We start from the raw sequence: 25288 nt of genomic DNA, 5'->3' as shown, positions 1-25288 counted from the left end.
CTTTAGAGGTACAAGAAAAATAGAATTTTTGGCTCATAGTGGACACAAACATAAATCCTCTCTAAAGGAGAGCATCCCAAATTAAATCCATAGGATTCAGTATAAGGAAATTTGAGCTTCAAATCAAGATCACCAAATACAACAAGGACACAAATCACCATGAGTGAAAATCAGCAAAACAACAAATAATGGACTGACTAGTTGAATTGCAGATACTGAAATTAATATGCAGGATGTAAATTAATTATGCTTGAAATATTTAATGAAATAAAAGATGAAATTGAAAAGCTGACCAAAGAACAAGAAAATATTAAAAAATCTAGACAGATATAAATAAAACTCTCAGATACAGGAAAAAAAAAAGTAGGAATTAAAAACTAAATGGATGGAGTTATTGACCAGGCCCAGACTTAGCTCCTTTTGATACCACGAGTTTCAGGCCAAGCGGTACCTTCCTAGAAGGCTACACCTGCCTGGTTTCATTTCCTGTAGTCATCTAGCCTACACAAATTGCTAGAGATAGTCTCCTCATTTTATTAAAACTTGATATTAGAAAACGTGTTTAAATCCACCAAAGAACAAAGTGATTCTGACTTGACAACCCTGAGGAGTCACTCTACATTCTTCATTTTCTTCTCTGAGGAAATTCAGTCTTGATTATGGAGATCCAGAAACATTATAAAGCAATTTAGTCCTAATTCTATTGAGTGTCATTTTGTGAATGAATTATATTTGTAAATATAAGGGATTTTTTAAAGTGGTAACAAAACAAACTATATTTTGTGACTGGCTGGTTCATCTTTATTTACAAATAAACAGGATGATTTTCCAAACATACGCCCTCTAAATAAAGGACGGCGTGTTTAGTCTTTAAATACAAAACAAAAAGTTTCTGCTGGGAAAATTTTATGATCAACTTGTTGAAATTTACAGAGAGAATACATTCAGTTAACCACCTACAATAAAATGACATGTAAAGTGAGCAAGAGAAGCATTATACCAATTATGCTGCAAGAAACTAAGAGATAAATCAACTATTTAAAACATGTAATAAAGGCAGAAGAGTTAACCATTTGTGAGACTTTAGCAAAATTCATTTCATTTAAAATCAGACATGCCGTAAGAAGTTCAGGTTCAACAAATCTTGTGGGTGTTGCCTTTCCTAAAAGTGATCAACTAACTGGGCAGAATGGCAGGCACCTGTAGGCCCAGCTATTTGGGAGGCTAAGGCAAAAGGATCTCTTGAGCCCAGGAGTTCAAGACCAGCCTGGTGGATATTGTGAGGCCTCATTGCAAATAAATAAATAAATAAATGTTGTCAACTGAAGCTAACATAGCCCACTTAATTGTTATGATGTTAAAGTATTTAAAAATTAGCCTGTAGGTAATGTAATTATATGAAGATTTTCTTTTTTATTTGTCTTAAGGTTTTTTAAAACCTCATATTAGAGTGCCTGAAAGAAAAAAAGACTAGTGCATATAAAAATATTTTCCTGAGAGCATAATCTGTAATTAGCCTGATCAAGCTTTGTAGCTTGCAACCAAAGCAAATTAATGACATAATTGATTCTGTAGTGCTTAGCATTTGGGGAAGATTAGCCTCCTTGAAAAATCAGGGATTTTTACTGTATATTCAGAAGTGCATCAGTTCATTTCAAGCCATTAGGTTAACAAGACACTAAATGATGATCAAATAGCCTTTGGGTGACTTAAATGAGTTAAGTCATACTCCCAATCAAAGTGGAATCTTCGCAAACTAGGAGACAACCTGCACAAAGCCAGGGAAGATGATTCAGTAACTTCAGGGTAAATAGGGGGAACGTCACCTAATTACTTTCTGTGATAGCAACCGTAAGGGATTCAATGCTGGAAAGAAGATATGCATGTTTATACAACTTTACCTGAGTGCACTCCCCTGTTCATGGCACTGGGCAGGTAGGACTCAGGCAAAATGTTAAAGTCTTCCCTATCTGAGGAGTCAGAGAATGGAGTTTGGGCTGTCAGAGTGGCTGGAAGTCAAGGTGGGAAATCCCTGAAAGAAGCAATCATAGAGAGAAACTCCAAAATCTGTGTATAAAATCCCCTCAGATCTTTGGCTGCAAGCAAAGCAAAAACCCGTATGATTCTAGGGCAAATAGCTAGAAATCTGAAAGTCCCAAGTAGGTATTTCAGCGGCTGACCACCCAAAGGTCTCCTGAGTTCAAAGCTCAAGTCTTGCAAGAATAGAGTGATGTGGTAAACACTTCACACTTTCCATTACACTTCAAAAAGCCCACACCTTAGATTTAGGTACCACTTCCAGGACTAACGGATTTCCCTAAAAACTAAGGACCAAACTGAATAGATCCACCCTAACAAAGCCTACAATCAAGCCCCTTATAAGTACAAGATGCTCTGTCAGTAACTTAACTGCCTTATAGAACAAAACTCAACACTCTTTAGAGGAAGGTGATAGAATTCAGAGTCCCTAACATGTATGATCATACAAAAAATATTAGTAGACAGGGAAAGAAACAGGAAAATGTAAACCATAGTCAACAAAAAATAAATCAGTCAATAAAAACAGATATACTCTTTGGGGGAAACAGATATACCAATAGCTCCAATGTTGAAACCAGCAAACACTTCGAGGTAGCTAAATTTGCTAAACCTATCGCACCTGTAGTATAAATTTACAGTATCTATAAAATAGTATAAGCCTATAGCAAAAAATGTTATAATTGGTGAAGAAATGGGACATTTCAGTGGATATGAAAACTATGAAGAAGAGTCAAGGAGAAACGTTAGAACTGAAAAATACTACATCTAAAATTAAAGTTATTGAATGGGATTAACAGCAGATTGAATACAAAAGAAGAAATAATTCATGAACTTGAAGATAAGTCAAATCATTCAGTCTGAAGCATGGAAAGAAAAATTATTGGGGACGTGGGAGGAAGCCACAATAACATTTGGGACAGTATTAAGCAGTTAACAGACATGTAATTGGAATCCTAGAAAGAGAAGCAAGTAAGACCAGTGCGGAAAAACATATACAATACACTGGAAAAATTAACTGCACTAGGCACATCATACAAATGGCTGAAAATAAAGTAAAAACAAAAACAAAAACAAAAACAAACAAAAAAACCTCAAAAGTGGCCAGAGGAAAAGGGCGTGTTATATACCAAAAAATGGGTAAGAATGAAAACTTCTCATCAGAAACAATGAAGGCTGAAGACATGCAACAATCCTTAACGTGATGAAGGAAAAGAGGTGTCTACCTAGAATTCTAAATCCAGCAAAAATATCCTTCAAAAATGGTGAAATAAAGACTCAGAAAAACAAAATCTGATAGAATTGATCTCCAACAGAACTAAGCTTCAATAAATTAAAAGAATGTCTCCAGGCTGAGGGAAAATTACTCCGGGTGAAAGCATAGGTTTGCATGAAGGAATGAAGAGCAGTGGATAAGGTTCCCATGTGGGTAAATGTAAGACTTTTTTCTCCTATTTTTTTCCTTTATTTAAATTAAGAATACGATGCAGTTTATATCGTAGCAGTAAAATATGATGACAATATCACAAAGGATGGAAGAGGATAAAATGGAATATATCCATCCCTAACTTACGGGTAGATTTTTATTATATCTCACATGCAGATTGTAATCTCAGAGCACACCCATGCCGTCTGATACTCTTCCACTGTGCAATGCTGCTGTCAAGTGAACTTTTTTTTTCTTTTCTCTTTTTTTTTTGAGGTTAAGTCTCACCCTGTCCCCTAGGCTGGAGTGCAGTGGTGCAATCTTGGGTCACTGCAGCCTCCACCTTCTTGTTCAAGTGATTCTCCCACTTCAGCCTCCCAAGTAGCTGGGACATGCCACCACACATGGCTGATTTTTGTGTTTTTAGTACAGATAGGTTTACACCATGTTGGCCAGGCTGCCTCAGGTTATCCACCTGCCTCAGCCTCCCAAAGTGCTGGGATTATAGGCATTAGCCACCACGTCCAGCCAAGTGAACATTTTTGCCATTACTTGTTTACATTATGAAGTTAAAATATTGATGGTAGTGTATGGCATCATTATCATTTCCATCAAATCCATGATTAGACTGACAAATCCATGAAATTTTACAGGCTTGCCCTACTCACAACCCCTTCTGCAGAAAGCTGACAGAGTTGGTCCTTCCCCATAATTTGCCCTGTCCTGAGGTATACGACCCTTCTATACTGTCCACAATTGATTGTATCAGGGATCTATGTCCTAGTTAAGGGCCATTATCCTTTCAGTTGGACATAAGGGAGGCCAGGCCGGGTATGGTGGCTCACGCCTGTAATCCCAGCACTTTGGGAGGCCAAGGCGGGTGGATCATCTGAGGTCAGGAGTTGGAGACCAGCCTGGCCACCATGGTGAAACCCCGTCTCTACTAAAAATACAAAAATTAGCTGGGTGTGGTGGCGGGCGCCTGTAATCCCAGCTATTTGGGAGGCTGAGGAATGAGAATCGCTTGAACCCAGGAGGTGGAGGTTGCAGTGAGCCGAGATGGCATCATTGCACTTCAGCCTGGGCCACAGAGCAAGACGCTGTCTCAAAAAAAGCGGGGGAAGGGGACGGGCCAGGTGTGGTGGCTCACACCTATAATCCTAGCACTTGGGGAGGCCAAGACGGGTAGATCCTGAGGTCAAGAGTTTGGGACCAGCCCGGCCAACATGGTGAAACCCCGTCTCTACTAAATACAAAAAAAAAAAAAAAAAATTAGCCAGGCGTGGTGGCACACACATGTAGCCCCAGCTACTTGGGAGACTGAGGCAGGAGAATCACTTGAACCTGCGGGATGGAGGTTGCAGTGATCCAAGATTGCACCTTTTCACTCTAGCCTGGGTGAAAGAGCGAATCTCTACCAAAAAAAAAAAAAAAAAAAAAAAAAAGGAAGCCAGTAGCCAGAATAATCTCCACCCAATCAGGGAGCTCTATTTTGGATTATAACTAACAGACTCAATCAGATCGTCTCTCGGGGACTATAGAGAATAGGAGAAGTAGCAGAGGCGAACGGGGACTATAGAGAATAGGAGAAGTAGCAGAGGCGAACGTGGGCAGGGAAGCTGGAGAGCACATGAATAAGAGGATGCACATTGTAACTACAGGGCAATAGACATCCACTTCAAAAGCATGGACTCAACTACATGACAAAGAGCCATTTTTTTCCCAGCTCTCCAAGAAGGTTTGCCTCTGATCAGCATTAAAATAAGCCTCCAGCATCTAAGATAATGTCAACGTGCCTTTGTTCCTTGTAACTTAAAGGAGGCAGCCCGAATTCTTCATGAAAAGAAAAACCCAGACCTGCAATATACAGCACATTAAAATAAAATAAGTCAGGCATAAAAAATACCACATAAAAAAGATTATACAACCTGAAATCTAGGCTTTGACATTTACTTTAATAGAGGGAATAAGAAAAATGTGCAATGAAAATTACTCTATAGTTGTTCAACAGATAAATGAAAATGTGAATACTTAAGCACCCACAGAGTTTGCTCAATGGCATTTAAAAAGCATGCATTCTTCAAACTAGAATTCAAGAATCAAGGGTAAGTTAGGAAGACATTAGTAATTATGCTTATTTTCCTGGGCTCTTTACATAAAAATGAAAGTAATTTCCAGACCATAAAGCTCACTTTTAAAGATAGCTCAATTAAAAATATTTTCTCTCTCTATACATGTGTAAATCTTTTGTCATAACCAAAATAGGTTATTGGAAATAAAACATGTATTGTAGCCAATTCAAGTTGAAAAAAAAGAAACCTGGGTCTCCTTCAGTTGTCAAGCCATGAGAGCTTCATCTCATATCAATCTTAAGATCTCTGTAAACACATAAGCTTTCAATTATTATAACTTTAAAAAGCCACTTCAAAAGTCACCACATAATTACTTTGGTTTCCTTGGCATCCAAGTACTTTTTAAAAGCTTACTTTCTAGCTGTAATTATTTTGAAGTTTGGCATTCATATCTTTGCATTTCCATTTCCAAAGTACTCTGCAGTTCTTAATATTTTTGAACAAGTCAGTAAAATAGTTTTGCAGCACTTAAAAGTTTTTAACGTAGTTCCCTAATAAATTGCTGTTCTGAAAAATCCCTATATAAGACAAAGCCTTTGCTCAAGTTTGTTCATGGTCTCTCCTTTTGCTTGCAAATGGTACAACTGTGCCTGTCTCAGGGAACAATCACTCTAATAGGGTATTAAAGAGACTGGGAATGTTTCCCCTCATTGAATATATCCACTCAGTTAGGAAAACTGAGTTATCAATACAAAAGGGTTATAAACCCAGATGGGATCTTAGATGTGCTTACAACATAAACTCATAAGAGTACTACAAAAGAAAGCAAAGACAACACTATGATTCTCATAGAGAACTGCATATTCCCAGGGTAGTTTTCTTCTGAAGAAATTAGGATACTTTACTATCAAAGTGAAAAATATTTCCCTAATTAAGCATCCATACAAGCTGCATTTCCTTTATGACTCCAGTTTTTATTCATGGGTTTTAAAATACCCCAAGTAAACCTGGTATATAACATTAATACTACTATAATTCTAATTATCTACTTGGAACACCACTTTCATATACTGGGATTTCTGGGAGTGGTGTGATTTTAAAACACAGTGTATGTTTATATACACTGCCACAACCCTTCTTCTCCCACAAAATATTAATTTAGTAAATATTTAATACTGAAATCATGCCTTTATCACTTGGTAATTATTATAATTAAGTTGGCAATATAAGTAGCTTAATAGGTAACTAGTATTTGGACTTCATACTTTAATTTTGAAAACTCACTGTTAAACACAGGTATGTTCTATTTGAACTCTGTTCAATGAGCTTCAATTTCATATTTAAAGCAACTCTATCAAGTGATTCATACCTTAGCTTCAACATACACTCATGAAAAACTCACTATTGCAGCTGGGTGCGGTGGCTCACTCCTGTAATCCCAGCACTTTGGGAGGCCAAGGAGGGTAGATCGTTTGAAGTCAGGAGTTTGAGACAAGTCTGGCCAACACAGTGAAACCCCATCTCTACTAAAAATATAAAAGCCGAGCATGGTAGCCCACGCCTGTAATCCCAGCTACTTGGGAGGCTGAGGCAGAAGAATCGCTTGAACCCGGGAGGCAGAGGTTGCAGTGAGCCAGGATCACGTCCCTGCACTCCATCCTGAGCGACAGAGCAAGACTCTGTCTCAAAAAAAAAAACAAGAAACAACAAAATTAGCCAAGCATGGGGTCACACACCTGTAGACTCAGCTAGTCAAGAGGCTAAGGTGGCAAGATAGCTTGATCTCAGGAGATTGAGGCTGCAGTGAACCATGATCACATCACTGCTCTCCAGCCTGGGTGACAGAGTAAAACTGTCTCAAAAAAAAAAAAAAGAAAAGAAAAGAAAAAACGGAAACCTAGGTATATGAAGCCATCATGAAACTGATGTACTATATAAGCCAGAGGCAACCTTTGCTGGAACTCACCTGATTTTAATAAACTTTCCTTTTCATTTAAGCCATTTTGAAGTGGAGTTTTACTGCTTATAGTTAAAAAGGATCTTTCTGGATTTCCACGTTGGCTTATATAAAAAGATTGAAATTATAAGCCTGAGCCTTGTGTTTATGACTCAGAAGCATGACTTACTAACTTGGTGAATGGGGGCAGGGCACTAACCATCTTGAGGTACAAGTGAAACAACAGCATGTATTTTGTAAGTACAGTTATGAAAAAAGAGAGGGCAACTCAGTGTGTTAGCTGTACAATGTCTATAAACTTTAACAGTCAGACAAGTTCTAGCAAACAACCTAGTATATCAAGTGGGGCCAATAACGGATCTACACCCCAACCCCACAATGTTTAAATTCAAGATGCTCCACCCAATGTCTACATTATGAAAACTGCCCCCTCTATGATCAAAAACATTTGAAGTCAAAGGAAACAATTATGACTGCATAAATGCTAATAAATGAACATTTTATTTGGGTTAGCATTAGTATTCTGATTTTTAAAGTTAGATATAGAGATATCACGAATTTGATCTTCAACCCAAACCTTTTTTTTTTTTTTTTTTTGAGACGGAGTCTTGCTCTGTCGCCCAGGCTCGAGTGCAGTGGCGTGATCTTGGCTCACTGCAAGCTCCACCTCCTGGATTCACACCATTCTCCTGCCTCAGCCTCCCAAGTAGTTGGGACTACAGGCACCCACCACCATGCCCGGCTAATTTTTGTATTTTTATTAGAGACGGGGTTTCACTGACGTCGTGATCTGCCTGCCTCAGCCTCCCAAAGTGCTGGGATTACAGGTGTGCAACCCAAACTCTAAATCCCCTAATAATACCTTAATTAAGGGTTACCTTAACAAATCCCTTAATTATACTTCATGCAGGAAAACAGCATGAAGTATAATCAACTGTGAAACAGGTTAGGACTGGGTACAGTAGGTCACACCTATAATCCTAGTACTTTGGGAGGCTGAGGCAGGAGGATTGCTTGAGCCCAGGAGTTCAAGACCAGCCTGAGCAGCACAGCAATACCCCGTCTCTTTTAGGGGGAAGAAAAAAAAACGGCTGAGCCAACAACATGATAGGGAGGTGGTCTGCTATTGGCAGCAATTCAAACAACATGGCTCAAGCAATCTCTATTAAAATATCTGGAACGAGAAATTAACAGATAGTCATATTCATGAAGCTATAGTTTTTTTTTCTGACTATCAACGATTCTGTACCAGAGACACATTCTGAAATTTACATTATCCTTCTTAAACATTTTATTAGAAAGTACTTAAATACTTAATACATTAGTATTTAAGTACTTAAGTTAGTATTAAATACTAATTTAAGTATTAGTATTCAAGTACTTACACAATTTATTGACTAGTCATATATATATAGACACATATAAATTTATTGACTAGTCATATATATAAATATGGACACACATACATATACATATTTACACATACACAAACATACACATAAACATACAGTAGACCAAAGGGAGCTTTAAAACAAACACTAAATAATATTTAACTGCAGAATTAGAAAATACATTGTGAACTTCCTAAGTTATTAATCACGTTATGAGAATGTAACTTTTATGTATTAAAAAATAAAACAAGGCAAAAACTTTATTGCATTTAACAATATACAAAATAGAATATACAAAATAAAAAAATCCATTATCAGACTGTAGATAAAAAATGATTAGTTATTTGCATGTAATAAACATTAATATTTCAATAAAATATATTTTAAATAATATAGAATAGTATTACCAGACTGTATTTGGACAGTATAGTATCACAAAACGTTACAGGAAATAGTAACAATCTGCAAATAACAGAATTTTTTGTATTACATACTAAATACAAGTTTTATCTCCATTTATGCATGTCATTAAAGAAAATGTTAAAGAATTCTTATTCTAATTTTGTGTACTTTTATTCTAGAATTATGTATTGCAATTTCCAAGAAATAACCTACAGTTTCCCAGAAGGATTATTTTTAATACTGGCAGTCTTCCTGTTCAATACACAAAATATCATTCTTTTCTTCTGTCAGAAAACTCAAAATTAAAAACTACACCAGGCTCTTTGTTCAGTGTTTTCTCTTCTTCTTGGATGCAGTGAACTCTAAAGACATAAAGTTTAAAAGTCAGTCAGATCGGGAAAAAAAAAAAACTTGACACTTAAATGATAATACCTAATTGATAACATACATTTAAACTACATAGCTATCTAACTGGCACAACACAATAAGGATGCCCTCACAGCAAAGACACAACAAAAAAATCTTAAACCTGACATATTCAAGAATTTTTTCTTCAAAATGATATAGCAGTTTAAAACATACTATCAGCCAGGAGCAGTGGCTCGTGCCTGTAATCCCAGCACTTTGGGGGGCTGAGGTGAGCGAATCATGAGGTCAGGGGATCGAGACCTTCCTGGCTAACACGGTGAAACCCCATCTTTACTAAAAAAAAAAAACAAAAAATTAGCCGGGCGTGGTGGCGGGCACCTGTAGTCCCAGCTACTCAGCAGGCTGAGGCAGGAGAATTGCTTGAACCCAGGAGGTGGAGGTTGCAGTGAGCCAAGATTGTGCCTCGGCACTCCAGCCTAGATGACAGAGCGAGACTCCATCTCAAAAAAAAAAAAAAACAAAACATAACAACAATAAAAAATACTATATCCACTGAGATAGTAAGATCTCAATCTTATTGCAATATCAATCTATTAAGATAGTGGCCCTTAGCCATTCTAAATCCTAATTAATAATAAGTTACTGTGAAGTTGTTTCATATGGGTACACCCTCCCTATAATTATATGAACCCAGGGTGCTAGATCTCAAAGGTATTTAGGCCAGTACTAAGAAGAAGAAAATGACTAAGATTTCAATTTCATTTCAATTAAACCTAGAAATGTAACCCAAAACACTAGTACCATACATCATTCTGGCTACCACAGGAGATGCCAGAACCAACACTCGAATAATTGTCCATCTACAAACAGCATGAACCTAAAGGTTACTGATCATTAAAAGCAAAGAAAGCAATAGAAAACACAAAAACATGAAAATTATAAAAGATGTGGCAAAAAGAAATATTCTGGCCAAGCACGGTGGCTCATGCCTATAATCCCAGCACTTTGGGAAGCCAAGGCAAGCGGATCACTTAAGGTCAGGAGTTCAAGACCAGCCTGGCCAACATGGTGAAATCCTGTCTCTACAAAAATACAAAAATGAGCCGGGCATGATGGGGGGCGCCTGTAATCCCAGCTACTTGGGAGGCTGAGGCAGGAGAATCGCTTGAACCCGGGAGACGGTGTTTGCAGTGAGCTGAGATCACGCCATTGCACTCGAGCCTGGGTAACAAAGCAGGACTATCTCAAAAAAAAAAAAAAAAGAAAAAAGAAAAAAAATATTCCCCACCAGTGCAAAAGAAAAGGGAAATGGCAAAAAAAGAAAAAGAGAAAAGACAAGTAAAAAAAAAAATTAAGATGAAAATAAATTCCTAAGCCAGGCACGGTGGCTCATGCCTGTAATCCCAGCACTTTGGAAGGCCGAGGCAAGTGGATCACTTGAGCCCAGGAGTTTGAGACCAGCCTAGGCAACACAGTGTGACCCTGTCTCTACAAAAAATACAAAAATTAGCCAGACAATGGGGCACGTGCCTTCAGTCCCAGTGACTCAAGAGGCTGAGGCAGGAGGGGAGGACAGCCTGAGATGGGGAAGTTGAAGCTGTAGTAAATCACTGTGATCGTATCACCGTACACCAGCCCGGGCAATCCAGCAAGACCCTGTCTCACGAAAAAAAACAAAGAAAACAAATTCCTGGAAGAGAGCAGCAGTCAGGATTAGAAGTACTGAAACAATGTCCAGATGAAAGCAGGTCAGAGGTCTGACAGAGACATCTCTACAAAGATGAAACTGATAGGATACCTAATGGATATCCATACCATCATTTATTGTGTTATCCTTGACTCTGAGATGTCATTAATGATATGACTAATACTGAAATTCTCTAATGGGCCAAAGATGAAAGGATCACAGGAACACACAGCAAACTGTCATGTTCCTCAAAGGTTCTAAACCTTGATGCTCTACGAATGTAAGTTAGTTTACTTCACTAGTTTGACGAAATTTTATCTGTACCTGTTCCACTCAAACTTTCATTCTCTTCTTCTGTAATTACAGGCATACTCAGACTTAAAGGTTTATCTTCCTTTTGTATATTCTGCACGTTACCTAGAAATATTTAGAAAATGATTTTATATGAAAGCAAAGATATTATACTTTTTGAGAAAATATTTTACAAAAAATGTCATTATTACAGCATAAAAATTAGACATGTAAAAACTTAAACTGTAATGGTAAGCAGAAATACGCATTCTAGAATACCTATATTTTTTCAAGTACTAACATAGTTTATTTATACTTTGAAAGTAGTCTCTAGTTCTTCCACTAGATAAAACAGAGAAAAAAGGAATAAACAAAATTAGCCAAACACAAATACCATATTTAATCTTTATCACACACAACAGGGGTTATATCTGCAACCATCAAAGAATAATCACATATGTTACTTCAACTTTATTAAATTAATTACAAATGTAGTTTTTGAGTTTAACCACCTTACTTTTGGATGTGAACATACTTTCTTTTCTCACCACATATGCCCTACAAGATATATTTCTCTAGTCATAATTTGCGACTGACTTTCCATTTTCAAAAACACTAGAGGTTCTCTACATCAACCTTCTGTTACCTGAAGAAATATCCCAACCAAATGTATCAGATACCATTATCATATCAAGTACCATTTAGCACAAAACTTCCATGTCCCAAAAGCAACCCCCATAAACAGTGACTATTTTTATGCTGTTTTTCTTCGCCCAACACTTTTCTCATTTGATATATTGTATCTTGCTTTTTTTTTTTTACGGAGTCTCACTCTGTCACCCAGGCTGCAGCGCAGTGGCGCAATCTCAGCTCATTGCAACCTCCGCCTCCTGGGTTCAAGCAATTCTCCTGTCTGCCTCCTGAGCCTGCACACTGAGAATAGAAAGATTTCACCACAATAAGTGTAACAGATACACTATTTTTTTTTTTAAAAAAAGAGAAACATAAGAACAAAGCACTGCGGCATGAAGCCATTTAGTATAAACTGCCCCACACTTAAGCTATTTTTTTTTTTTTTTTTTTTTTTTTGGAGACAGTCTCTCTCTCTGTAGCCCAGGCTGGAGTACAGTGGTACAATCGCAGCTCACTGCAACCTCCGCCTCCCAGGCTTAAATGATTCTCATGCCTCAGCCTACTGAATAGGTGGGACTACAGGTGCATGCCACCACATTGGCCAGGCTGGTTTCAAACTCCTGACCTCAAGTGATCCACCTGCCACAACCTCCCAAACTGCTGGGATTACAGACGTGAGCAACCGCATCTGGCTTCTCTCTTGATAGAATCATTACATTATAAAACCCAGTAACATAATCCTCATGATGGTGACCATGACTTGTCAAAAGAAAATTAAATTATGTTAAGGATACAGTGTTACAGAAAATAAGAGCATAAAATATATTTTACTTTAATATACTTATAATTACAAAAATGATAAATGTAGAACAAAGGAAACATATAAAAGAGAATGCAATACATTTGAGAAAACAGCCAAGAATAATTAAATTTTTAAAAAGTAAATTTTGGCTGGGCGTGGTGGCTCTCGCCTGTAATCCCAGCACTTTGGGAGGCCGAGGTGGGTAGATCACGAGGTCAGGACTTCGAGACCATCCTGGCCAACATGATGAAACCCTATTTCTACTAAAAATACAAAAATTAGCCAGGCATAGTGGCGAGTGCCTGTAATCCCAGATACTGGGGAGGCTGAGGCAGGAGAATCGCTTGAACCCAGGAGGTGGAGGTTGCAGTGAGCCGAGATCATGCCATTATTGTGCCACTGCACTCCAGCCTGGGTGACAGAGCAAGACTCTATCTCAAAAAAAGTGTTACATCAACAGTAGTTGCTATCATCTTCATCCATCATAGCACTGATATTACTGATGTCCTATCAACATGCATGTTATGTTTGAGGAATGGTGAGCACATAATTGAAGCTTAAATAACATAAGCTTAAATAAATCCCATAAATATACTGAGCACCCATTTATGCATCAAGCAATTATTACAGAAATTAAGTCTGGAAAGGCAGACTGGAGCGAATTCTCACCCCAATGAAATCTTTATCATGTCATCATATTTCTCCAACATTAAGGACATGAATATCCTCCCAGGTGCTCAGACATAAAGCATTCTTGTCTCACCCCTCTCCACCAGCCTCCATATTTGGCTCTTATGTCTGTTAGCCTTGCTTCTCTAATTCCTACAACCATGTGGCACATGCTTGTCACTCCTAAATCTGAACTACTGCAACAGCCTTCTACTTAGTGTTCCTATTTTCAGTTTGTTCCCAGCTACCTACCATTTTACTCCCAGACTGATTTTCTTCAAGAAAAACTTTGGGCATACCACTTTCTTGCTCAAAAGTTTCAGTTAACTTCCCCTCTGCCTACCAACTGAAGTGTAAACTACTTGATTCCACATTTAAGGCCTGGTCACAACACAATCCTCAATCTATTTTTCCAGCACTTTTAACAGTTAACTCCCCAACACACCCTTTACAATCCAGTCTAAATGGACCCCTCGCTCCATACTTCCCAGCTACTTTGCCTTTTTCACACCAGCCCTTCTACTTGTCTGAGTCTATGGAATTATGTTTACCTTATTTGTAAAAAGGTCTTTGGATTTCTACTGATTACTAAAGTAACACACGGTTATATAAAATCCAAACATTACAGAAATTTATGGATAGTTTCTCATTATACCATCCTTGAAAATTAACCACTGGTAATACTTCATACATGTCTAGATTTCTTCAGTGCTATATATTATGTTCATGTGTGTATATATATATTTTTTTGATTAATAGAAATAAGATCATACTCTTTTTAAAAAAGCCTTTTCACTAAAAAATGTATCACGTTGTATTTTATTTTTAATCGATATATTCTGGATATACTTTCATAATATAGGGCTTTCCCTAGCTTCTTTTTTTTTTTGAGACGGAGTCTTGCCCTGTCACCCAGGCTGCAGAGCAGTGGCATGATCTCGGCTCACTGCAACCTCTGCCTCCTGGGTTCAAGCGATTCTCCTGCCTCAGACTCCCAAGTAGCTGGGACTATAGGCGCCCACCACCACACCCAGCTAATTTTTGTATTTTTAGTAGAGGCGGGGTTTTACCATATTGGCCAGGCTGGTCTTGAACTCCTGACCTTGTGATCCGCCCGCCTCAGCCTCCCAAAGTGCTGGGACTACAGGCGTTAGCCACCGTGCCCAGCCTCCCTAGCTTTTTAGTAACTGCAAAGTATTTCTTTGTATGGACTGACAAGAATTTTATTTACCCATTATACATTTGAGTTGTTTACAGTTTGCCACTTCAAAGAATCCTGCAATGAATTTCCTTTTATATTTATGATTTGTACAGAATAAATTCTTAGCAATTCTAAAAGGCATGTACATTTAAAATTTTGACATGATTCTAAATTGCTCTATGAAAAGAATGTGCCAATTTACTCTCCCACTTAAACTGAGATTGTATTTCCTCACACTTTCACTATCAATGGGTATTACACCTTTAATCTTTGCTGATCAAATAATATAAAAATCATGTTTTAACTTATATATCTGTAATTATAGATGAAATTCAATTATTTCCTATATGCATTGACTTTCTGCCTGCATTTGTGATTGCCTGTTCATGTCCTAAGCTATTTTTCTACTGGGTGGTGGCCCTTTTCTTATTCATTTATAAGAGCTCTTTTAAAATTAGAAATTTTAAAAGTATCATATGTGCAAATGGATTTGTAAGATCTTTTGCCTTTCATGGAACTGAGGCTCCTCTTTTTGAAAAACTATAAAATCAAAAATACCTTTTCACTGTATGGAAATGAACTTTTGATTAATGAGAAACTACAAAGTAAGCATTTGGGTCTTTATTATTCAGGTAACTATTTCTGCTTCAGAGTATTTACAATACCTTAGCTGGATTAGTTAAGCCATGATGGAGATCTGAATTCAGATCACATTTTATAATACTTTTTATAATACTCTTTCTCATGGGTAAATCCTCCCTAACAACCTGAGAAAATTCATTAACAAATCTCAGATGTACTACAGAGCCTGTACTTAAGTTAGTTTTAGAATTTACAAAACAGTTGTTTTTAGGAACTCATTAAGATATGATTAACAAAGGAAGTGATATTTCATAAATAATACCTGTCACATATTCAAGATGAAAGCTCATTTCATTTAACTTCTTTCTTCTCCTATTTTGCTCTTGTTCCTCCTTTGTTCCTCAACCACATTAAAAAAATTTTTTTCAGGTCTTCAAGAAAGCAGCTTGGCCAGCTTATCACATTGCTATGCCTATATGAAGGCTGTTAATAAAAAGTGCTTGTGAGGGTTTCTAAACCTAAATATCTTTGGTACTTCTGTTAAAGTGAACTAAATATGGCCTGAGAAGGACTCCATACTTCTATATTTGAGTCCTTATGGACAAACTGCAATCTAGCTTAATAGGTAGACAAGAGTGAAAACCCAATTTAGCAGTATATGCCTGAACAACAGCTGAGTCTTGGCCAATCCCAGTGGCGGTACTTCAACCATTCATACACTGCTGAGTCTTCAAACTGTGTTCAAATAAGGCAAATGCCGAGCCATAACCAATCCAGCTGTTCTGTATCTCACTTCCGATTTCTGTACCTCATTTCCCTTTTGTTGGCTATAAATCTTCCACCACGTGGCTGCGCTGGAGTCTCTGAATCTGCTGTGATTCTGGGGGCTGTGTGATACTCCAATAGTTCAGTGCTCAATTAAACTCCTTTAAATTTAATTCAGCTGAACATTTTCTTTTCAGAAAAAAAAACATTTTAATCTACCAGAAGTTAATTTTTGAAATACAACCAAACTAAACAATCTTTTCCTTATGTCCTCTCTTTTTGCTCGTGTTTGGCCATCAGTCAGGTTTATTGAAGTATTATTAACATACAATAAAATTCACCCATTTTTGCTGTACAGAGCAGTTTGGACAAATGCATGGTTGTGGAATCTACCACTGCAATGAAAATACAGATTTCCATCACCCCAAAAATTTCTCTGTGCCCCTTTGCATTCAACACCTTCCCCTACCCCTAAGTCCCTAGCAACCAAATGTTTTCTGTCCCTACAGATTTGCCTTTTCCAAAATGTCACATAAATAGAATCATAGAGTATATAGCCTTTTGTATCTGTCTTCTTTCACAGAGCACACTGAATTCAGATTCATCTACGTTGTTACATGTATGACAGCTTTTATTGCTGGATTGTATTTCATTGTATGGATATGCCACAGTTTATCCAATCAGCAGTGGAAGGATTTTTAGGCTGTCTGCAGTTCTTGCAATGATGAATAAAGCCACATAAACTTTTGCATACACATTTCTGTGTGAACATTAAGTATTCATTTCTCTTGTATAAATACCAAGGAAGAGTATTTCTGGGTCAGATGATAAGTACATGTTTACCTTTTAAAAACTATTGAGTTTTCCAAAGTAACCACATCATTGTGGATTCACACCAGAAAAGTATGCAGGTTCCACTTGTTTCAAATCATCAACAGCTTTTTTCATTACAATTTTTGTTTTGTTTTGTGGGGTCTTTTTGTTGCTGTCATTCAGGGTTTAGTGGAATGTCACTGTGGTTTTAATTTACATTTCTCTAATAACTAAAGATGCAAAGCATCTTTTCATATGCTTATTTGCCATCCATATATTTTCTTTGGTGAAATGTTTTAGCCATTTCTTCATTGGGTGGACTATATATTTATTGAGTTAGACTTCTTTATATATTACTAGTTTGGATACAGGACCTTTAATCAGGGTAGTAGTTTGCAGAAATTTTCTCACAGTCTATGGCTTATCTTCTCATCTTCTTAACAGTGTCTTCTGAAGACAAAAATTGTAACTTTGAGAATGCAGATTTATCAATTTTTTCTGTTTCATGATTTGCTTGTGGTTTTTTGTGTCATGTATTTAAAAATCTTGCCCAATCCAAGAACACACACATTTTTCTCCTATGTATTTTTTCACAAGTTTTATAATTTAGGTTTCAAATTTAGTCCATAATCCATTTTGAATTTTTTTTTGGATAAGATAAGGGATATTGGTCTTTAGTTCTTGCAACGTCAATAAGCTGCAAAGTATTCCCTCTTGTATTTTCTGAAAGAATCTAGATCTAGATCACTCCTTTCTTAAATGTTTGCTAACATTTCCAGAGAAGCCTGGGAATTTAATTTCTTAGCAGTGTGAGAGGAAAATAAATCTTAGGACCCCAAAATCACTAAGCTAAAGGGAAAAGTCAAGCTAGGAACTGCTTAGAGCAAACCAGCCTACCATTCTATTCAAAGTCATCCCTCTGAGGCTCACGAAGACAAATGCATATCTGATTGGTTTCTCTCCCCTATTGCTCATGTGAAAATGCAGATTCATTGAGCCAGAGTAAATTGAGTATTATTCGTATTAGGTGGAAGGCCATCAAAGACTCAAAAAATGCAATCCAACTTTTTGTCTTACCTACTTCTAACCTGGAAGCCCCCACTTGTGCCTTACCAGACCAAACCAATGTACAACTTACATATATTGATTGATGTGTCATGTCTCCCTAAAATGTATAAAAGCTGTAACCCGACCACATTGGGCGCATGCATCAGGACTTCCTGAGGTTGTATCACAGGCACATCCTTAACCGGGGCAAAATAAACTTTCTAAATCGACTGAGACCTGTCTCAGATATTTTGGGGTCTCAGTAGACATGACTATTCAGATTTCTTCCGTCAGCGTCAGTTTTAGAAACTTGTGTCTCTTTTTTTTTTTTTTTTGAGACAGAGTTTTGCTGTTGTTGCCCAGGTTGGAGTGTAAAGGCACATCTGGGCTCACCACAACCTCCACCTCCCGGGTTCAAGCGATTCTTCTGCCTCAGTCTCCCAAGTAGCTAGGATTACAGGCATGCGCCACCAAGCCTGGCTAATTTTGTATTTTTAGTAAAGACGGGGTTTCTCCATGTTGGCCAGGCTGGTCTCGAACTCCCGACTTCAGGTGATCCACCTGCCTCAGCCTCCCAAAGTGCTGTGATTACAAGCATGAGCCACAGCGCCTGGCCTGGAAACCTGTGTCTCTTTATAAATTTATCCATTTTATTTAAGCTATCTAACTTACTGGCATAAAATTATTTATAATTTTGCCTTGGTCACCTTTTAATCTTTGTAAGGTCTACAGTGGTAATCCTTACCTCCCTAAATTTTTGTTCCTATTTTTCAGCAAATTCTCTTTAGAATATTTTTAGGCATAAAATCATTCACAAATCATGATAATTTTCTAGGCTCTCTTTCTGATGTCGTATCTCCCTTCACTCTCCTGTCTGATTACACTGACTAGCTCTTTAAGAGCAACATTAAATAAAACTGTGATACTTCTTGCATATTACCATTGAACATGAGGCAACTTATAATCTAATACATGCGTGCACACACACACTTTTAAGATTAAAGAAATAATCTTCTATTTTATCTAGGGCAGGGGCAGGAGTTAACAAACTCCAGGACCAAATGTGACCCACCACCTGCTTTTATACAGTTTTACTGGACTACAACCACATTCAGGTGTTTTGGTATTATCTATAGATACTTTCACATTACAATGGCAGAGCTGAGTAGCTGTGACAGAAACATGGCCCACAAAACCTAAAATATTTACTACCTGGCCCTTTACAGAAACAGTTTGCTAACTCCTTGATCTAGAAGATTTTTTTTTTTTAATCAAGAATGGATGCTGGTCCCAGCACTTTGGGAGGCCGAGACTGGCGGATCACGAGGTCAGGAGATTGAGACCATCCTGGCTAACACGGTGAAACCCCATCTCTACTAAAAAAAAAAATACAAAAAACTAGCCGGGCGTGGTGGCGGGCGCCTGTAGTCCCAGCTATTCGGGAGGCTGAGGCAGGAGAATGGCGTAAACCTGGGAGGCGGAGCTTGCAGTGAGCTGAGATCCGGCCACTGCACTCCAGCCTGGGTGACAGAACGAGACTCCATCTCAAAAAAAAAAAACAAAAAAAAACAAAACAAAAAAAAAACAAGAATGGATGCTGGATATTATCAAATGTCTTCTTTGGTAACTATTAAAATAAATTCACATTTTCCCCTTTAACCTATTGATGTGGTAAATCATATTAATAGATTCTGAATGCATCCGAAATAAGTGTACTCAGTTAGGTGTTTTTGTGTCTAGGATTATTTTTGATACATATGACTTAGGATTTTTTCAGTAATACTCATGAGTTTAGTCTAACAATTTTCTTCACAATATCCTTCAGCATTGTGAAAGGAAGTAGAAAAATTTCCTTTTGAACTATTTCTCGATCATACTTAACAAATATGGTATCTCCTCTGAATTCTCAGTGCACTTCAAGCTACTGTTATAGTACTTAATCATATCTGGGACATATTAAAGGTATTTAACTTCAATTCTCTTTCCACTGCTTCAATAAAGGGGGAAAAATGCTAAAAAGCTGTTAACTTATCTTCATATATTCCTGCAGTAGTTAGGAGTGAATTTCGTATTAGTATTAAATATTTACTAATGTTTCTAATGCTCTTTTTCTCACCCCAAGTAAACTTGTTAATCAAATTCCAAATTTATGTAGGGTACATATATATTATTCATACAATTTTTAAAAAAAACAAACTATTGCTGGGTGCAGGGGCTCACGCCTATAATCCCAGCACTTTGGAAGGTCAAGGCCAGTGAATCACGAGATCAGGAGTTCAAGACCAGCCTGGCCAACATAGTGAAACCCCGTCTCTACTAAAAATACAACAAAAAAAAAATTACCCAGGTGTGGAGGTGGGTGCCTGTAGTCTCAGCTACTTGGGAGGCTGAGACAGCAAAATCACTTGAACCCGGGAGGCGGAGGTTGCAATGAGCTGAGATCATGCCATTGCACTCCAGCGTGGGCAACAAGAGCAAAACTGCATCTCAAAAAAAAAAAAAAAAAAAAAAGGAACTGGATAATTCTAGACTGATTTCATAACTATCTAGCTATTAATTGATATATCACTTTAGACAAGTTATTTAATCTCTATAGGCCTAAATTTCTTTCTTTTTGTTGTTTTGTTTTGAGACAGTCTTGCTCTGTCACCTACACTGGACTAAAGTGCATGATCTCAGCTCACTGCAACCTCCACCTTCCAGGTTCAAGCAATTCTCGTGCCTCAGCCTCCCAAGTAGCTGGGATTACAGGCGTGCACTACCATGCCCAGCTTTTATATTTTTAGTAGAGACGGGGGTTTCACCATGTTGGCTAGGCTGGACTCGAACTCCTGACCTCAACTGATCCACCCACTTAGGCCTCCCAAAGTGCTGGGATTACAGGCATGAGCCACAGCACCTGGCCAGGTCAAAATTTCATCACCTATAAAATGATACATTTGATATGATTCCTAGGGTCCCTTTCCAGCAATAAGTTTCCAAGAATCTAACAATTTATTTTTAATATTAAATCTCACAAAAATGTTCTCAAACAAGTATCTAATCCTTCTTAACAACGAAATAAAGATGAGGCAAAGTTGTAAATAAAACCCATTCTCCTTTGTTGAGTCTTAGTAAGACTTTAAAAAATTACCTTTGTTTCTGAAAGACATCTTTCTTCCTGCTGGTTTCAATCTTTCTTTCTTCTCTTTTTTCCTAGTTGCTTTGACTTGCCCTTGACCAGATGCAGAATCACAGTCAGAAGAGTCAAGTTTGACTTGACGATGCCTTCTTGATTTGGATGCCTTAAGAGTTACAATCCAATTAACCAATAAATTATAAAATGAATACAAATGATAGGTAATTCAGAGGAAGACAAAATGTACGATCAAAGATGAGGAAAGATTTACAGAACTATCTGTCATAAAGTACTTTACTATTACCCCTGGCTGGTTTACTATAATGTAACTACCTGTGTCATGTAAATAGTCTATTCTTTTTATAACATGAAGTTTCCTGCAGCTGTCACCACTATCTGCTCACATGGGCTTAAAATGAAGTTGTTCTATTATCTGGCATGGTTGGGCAACAAAGGTGTAGAGGCATCTTCTAATAAACTTACTTCCCGTAGGCACTACCATGTGTTCCAAGTAGAAGTACTTCATGCTTGGCTCCAGGTTTGGCCATGTGGCCCAGATCTGGCCATAGTGAGTTTAACATCCCCATGGCCAGGGTAATTTGTTGGGAGTGGGGAGGCAAGTAGGCGGGGTATGTGGTATGTATCACGGCTAATGAAATGTTATTTTGGAATTGTTTAACTATTAGGAAGGAAAGATTCTTTCTTGCTTTGGAAGCTAAAACTGGGAACATGCAAGGCTGAAGCTGTCAGGAAAATAGCACTTGACGGCAGTGAAAATGGAGGACCAGTCTTAATGATATCTTTGTCTGAGACACAGGTATCTTTAGCCAATCCTGGCTATGGATTTGTTTTGTTTTATCAGTAGGTGAATTCCCTTACTTGCTTAAGCAAAGAATTTTCGGTTAATGTTGTATATGCAATACAGGTATTAACAATTCTTTTTTCTTTTCTTTTTTTTATTTTTATTTTTTATTTTTGAGATGGAGTCTTGCTTTGTAGCCCAGGATGGAGTGCAGTGGCACGATCTCAGCTCACTGCAACCTCCACCTCCTGCGTTCATGCCATTCTGCCACCTCAGTCTCCCGAGTAGCTGGGACTACAGGCACCCACCACCATGCCTGGCTAATTTTTTGTATTTTTAGTAGAGACACAGTTTCACCGTGTTGGCCAGGATGGTCTCAATCTCCTGACCTCGTGATCAGCCCACCTTGGCCTCCCAAAGTGCTGGGATTACAGGCCTAAGCCACCGCGTCCGACCAACAACTCTTAAAAAGCAACCACGTATAGTTGTCTCTCAGTATCCATGGAGGATTAGTTCCAGGACTTCCTTCGGATACCAAAATCCAGAGATCCTCAAATTCCTAATGTAAAATTGTGTAGTATTTGCATATAACCTATGCACTTCCCTCCCATATACTTTCAATCATCTCTAGATTACTTATAATACCTAATATTATGAAAGTGATTGTCATATTACTCAGGGAATATAACGGCAAGGAAAAAAGTGTGTCCATATTTGGTACAGATGCATTTTTTTGTTCAAATATTTTCAATCCACAATTGGTTGAATCCACAGACACAGAAACCAAAGATACACTACGGTAACCAAAACAGCATTGTACTGGTACAAAAACAGACACATAGACGAATGGAACAGGACAGAGAACTCAGAAATAAAGCCACACACCTACAACCACCTGATGTTTGACAAAGTTGATAACAAAAATTGACAAGTGAGACCTAATTAAACTACAGAGCTTCTGTAAAACAAAAGAAACAACAGAGTAAACAGACAACCTACAGAATGGGAGAAAATAGTCACAAACTTGGCATTCAATGAAGGTCTAATATTCAGAATCTATAAGAAAATTAATTCAACAAACAAAAAAACCACCTCATTAAAAAATGGGCAAAGGGCTGGGCACAGTGGCTCACATCTGTAATCCTAGCACTTTGGAAGGCTGAGGTGGGACTGAAAAAACAGGCAGGTACATTGAAAATCTATAGAGAATAGTGTCTCATTCCTCAACCTCAGAGCTAGGCAACTGACCTTCTCCTATACAAAACAGAAGGCCTGCTGCTCTCTGAAGAGGCTAAATGAGAAAGGCTGTGGGCTCAAAGGAAACTGGTGTAGGTGAGAAAGGAGATGAGGACTCTTACTGAAAATAGAGGGGCTGAGTGAAACCTGCATAAGGAATGGTGAGCTTCATGTCTGATTCTCTCTGTAGGCTCCCAAAACACTGGCAGCTGGGCTTATTGCCCACCTTCCTCCTCTAGACAAGGAAGTGAAAGATTGTTCTTTAAATAACTAGATCCAAGACAAAGAAATCTAGAGGTTAGATAAGCTCTTGATCTCCTCTTGACCACCCTTAAATATGAAAGACATCTGAGGATCTTCAATCATATTTTTTTTTGAGATGGAGTCTCGCTCTGTCGCCCAGGCTGGAGTGCAGTGGCGTGATCTCGGCTCACTGCAAGCTCCGCCTCCCAGGTTCACGCCATTCTCCTGTCTCAGCCTCCCCGAGTAGCTGGGACTACAGGCGCCTGCCACCACTACCGCGCCCAGCCTTCTTCAATCATTTAGCCAACAAAATGGGCCAGGTGCAGTGGCTCACGCCTGTAATCCCAGCACTTTGGGAGGCCGAGGCAGGTGGATCACCTGAGGTCGGGAGTTCGAGACCAGCCTGGCCAACATAGAGAAACCCCGTCTCTACTAAAAATACAAAATTAGCTGGGTATGGTGACACATGCCTGTGATCCCAGCTACTCAAGAGGCTGAGGCAGGAGACTCACTTGAACCTGGGAGGCAGAGGTTGCGGGGAGCCAAAATCGCACCATTGCACTCCAGCCTGGGCAATAAGAGCAAAACTCCATCTCAAAAAAAAAAAAAAAAGTCAACAAGTGAAAGAGTTCAAACAAATAGAAAAAAAAGAACTCACAGAAAATGGGAGGAACCATCAAAAAAACTGTAGTTAATATCCTTAAAAAGAAAAAGTTATTGCATCCTGTGAAAAAGAAAAATACATTTTAAAAAAACAAAACAAGAAGCATTCAGAGAACAAAAAAAATTATTGGTAATGAAAAAATATCAGGGGAAATTTTTTTAAATCAATATAATGGTTCAGAAGATAAAGCCTAAGAAATCTCCCTGAAAATAGAAAATGAGACAGAAACTGAAAATAGAAGAGAAAAATAAGAAAAGTTGAAGAACAGAAAAGATGCAGCAAAGAACATTTGTATCGAAGAAACAATACAGAAACTTCTTCAGAACTGAAGGATATCAGATCAAAAGGAGGTCACCATGAGTGCCATGGGCAATAAACAAAAAAGATGTACACCAAGTTACATTATATGTACTAAATGAAATTTCAGAACTCCAGGGACAAAGCAAAACCCTAAAACCTTCCAAAATCAGGAATACTAGAAGCTGGAAGACAATAAAGGAAATGGCATCAAAATTCCAGGTAAATATTAGAAGAAACTGCTAAAAGAAAAGAAGTCGAAGATGTTGCCTCTCAAGGTTAGGAATACAAGGGTAGGAAGTGGCAGAGAAGGGGTCTGTTGTGCTATATAACCTCTCTAGCATTATTTGACTTTTAAAACTAAGTACATGTATCACTACTTTGATGAAAAATTGAAATATAATTTAAAAAGCAGTCAATTTCCAAATTACCTTATTAAAGAATAACTCACCTGAATGACAACTGAAAAGGCCTTTGATTTTATTTTCGCTAATGATTCTGCCCTTTCACATCTCTGGATGTAAAATAAGAAGGAAAAAAAAGTTAAAACACACAAACAATAGGTGAAAAAACTGAATACCCAAGTATTTATTATCAGAAGTAAGATTTTAGACAGAAGGTAGGGTAAAAGAAACTAACATATATTGGGTACCCACACATAAACATACATCATATTCTCTCACAGATGTAGCAGGTGCCATAATACTATCCCCGTAGTTACAGATCATTTTCATTCAGGATTCAAGGAGGACAATATGAATGAAAGCCTGGGTAATCAGGCAGA

At 37.9% G+C, this 25288-nt stretch overlaps 1 protein-coding gene across 1 annotated transcript in view; it reads right to left on the bottom strand.

The window, feature by feature from the left end:
* Nucleotides 1-8911: 8911 nt before the first annotated feature.
* Nucleotides 8912-25288, bottom strand: part of SNAPC1 (small nuclear RNA activating complex polypeptide 1) — a 32991-nt gene continuing 16614 nt past the window's right edge. Inside the window, exons 7-10 of the mRNA XM_007986908.3 lie at nucleotides 24956-25018; nucleotides 21278-21428; nucleotides 11666-11758; nucleotides 8912-9647 (exon numbers count right to left, since the gene is read on the bottom strand). Of these exons, the coding sequence (XP_007985099.1) occupies nucleotides 9613-9647; nucleotides 11666-11758; nucleotides 21278-21428; nucleotides 24956-25018 (342 nt within the window). The 3' untranslated portion in view covers nucleotides 8912-9612. The remainder of the gene's footprint in view (nucleotides 9648-11665; nucleotides 11759-21277; nucleotides 21429-24955; nucleotides 25019-25288) is intronic.

Source organism: Chlorocebus sabaeus, chromosome 24 (genome assembly GCF_047675955.1).
Source record: "Chlorocebus sabaeus isolate Y175 chromosome 24, mChlSab1.0.hap1, whole genome shotgun sequence".
Taxonomy (NCBI): Eukaryota; Metazoa; Chordata; class Mammalia; order Primates; family Cercopithecidae; genus Chlorocebus; species Chlorocebus sabaeus.
This window is presented reverse-complemented; position numbering and strand designations above follow the sequence as displayed.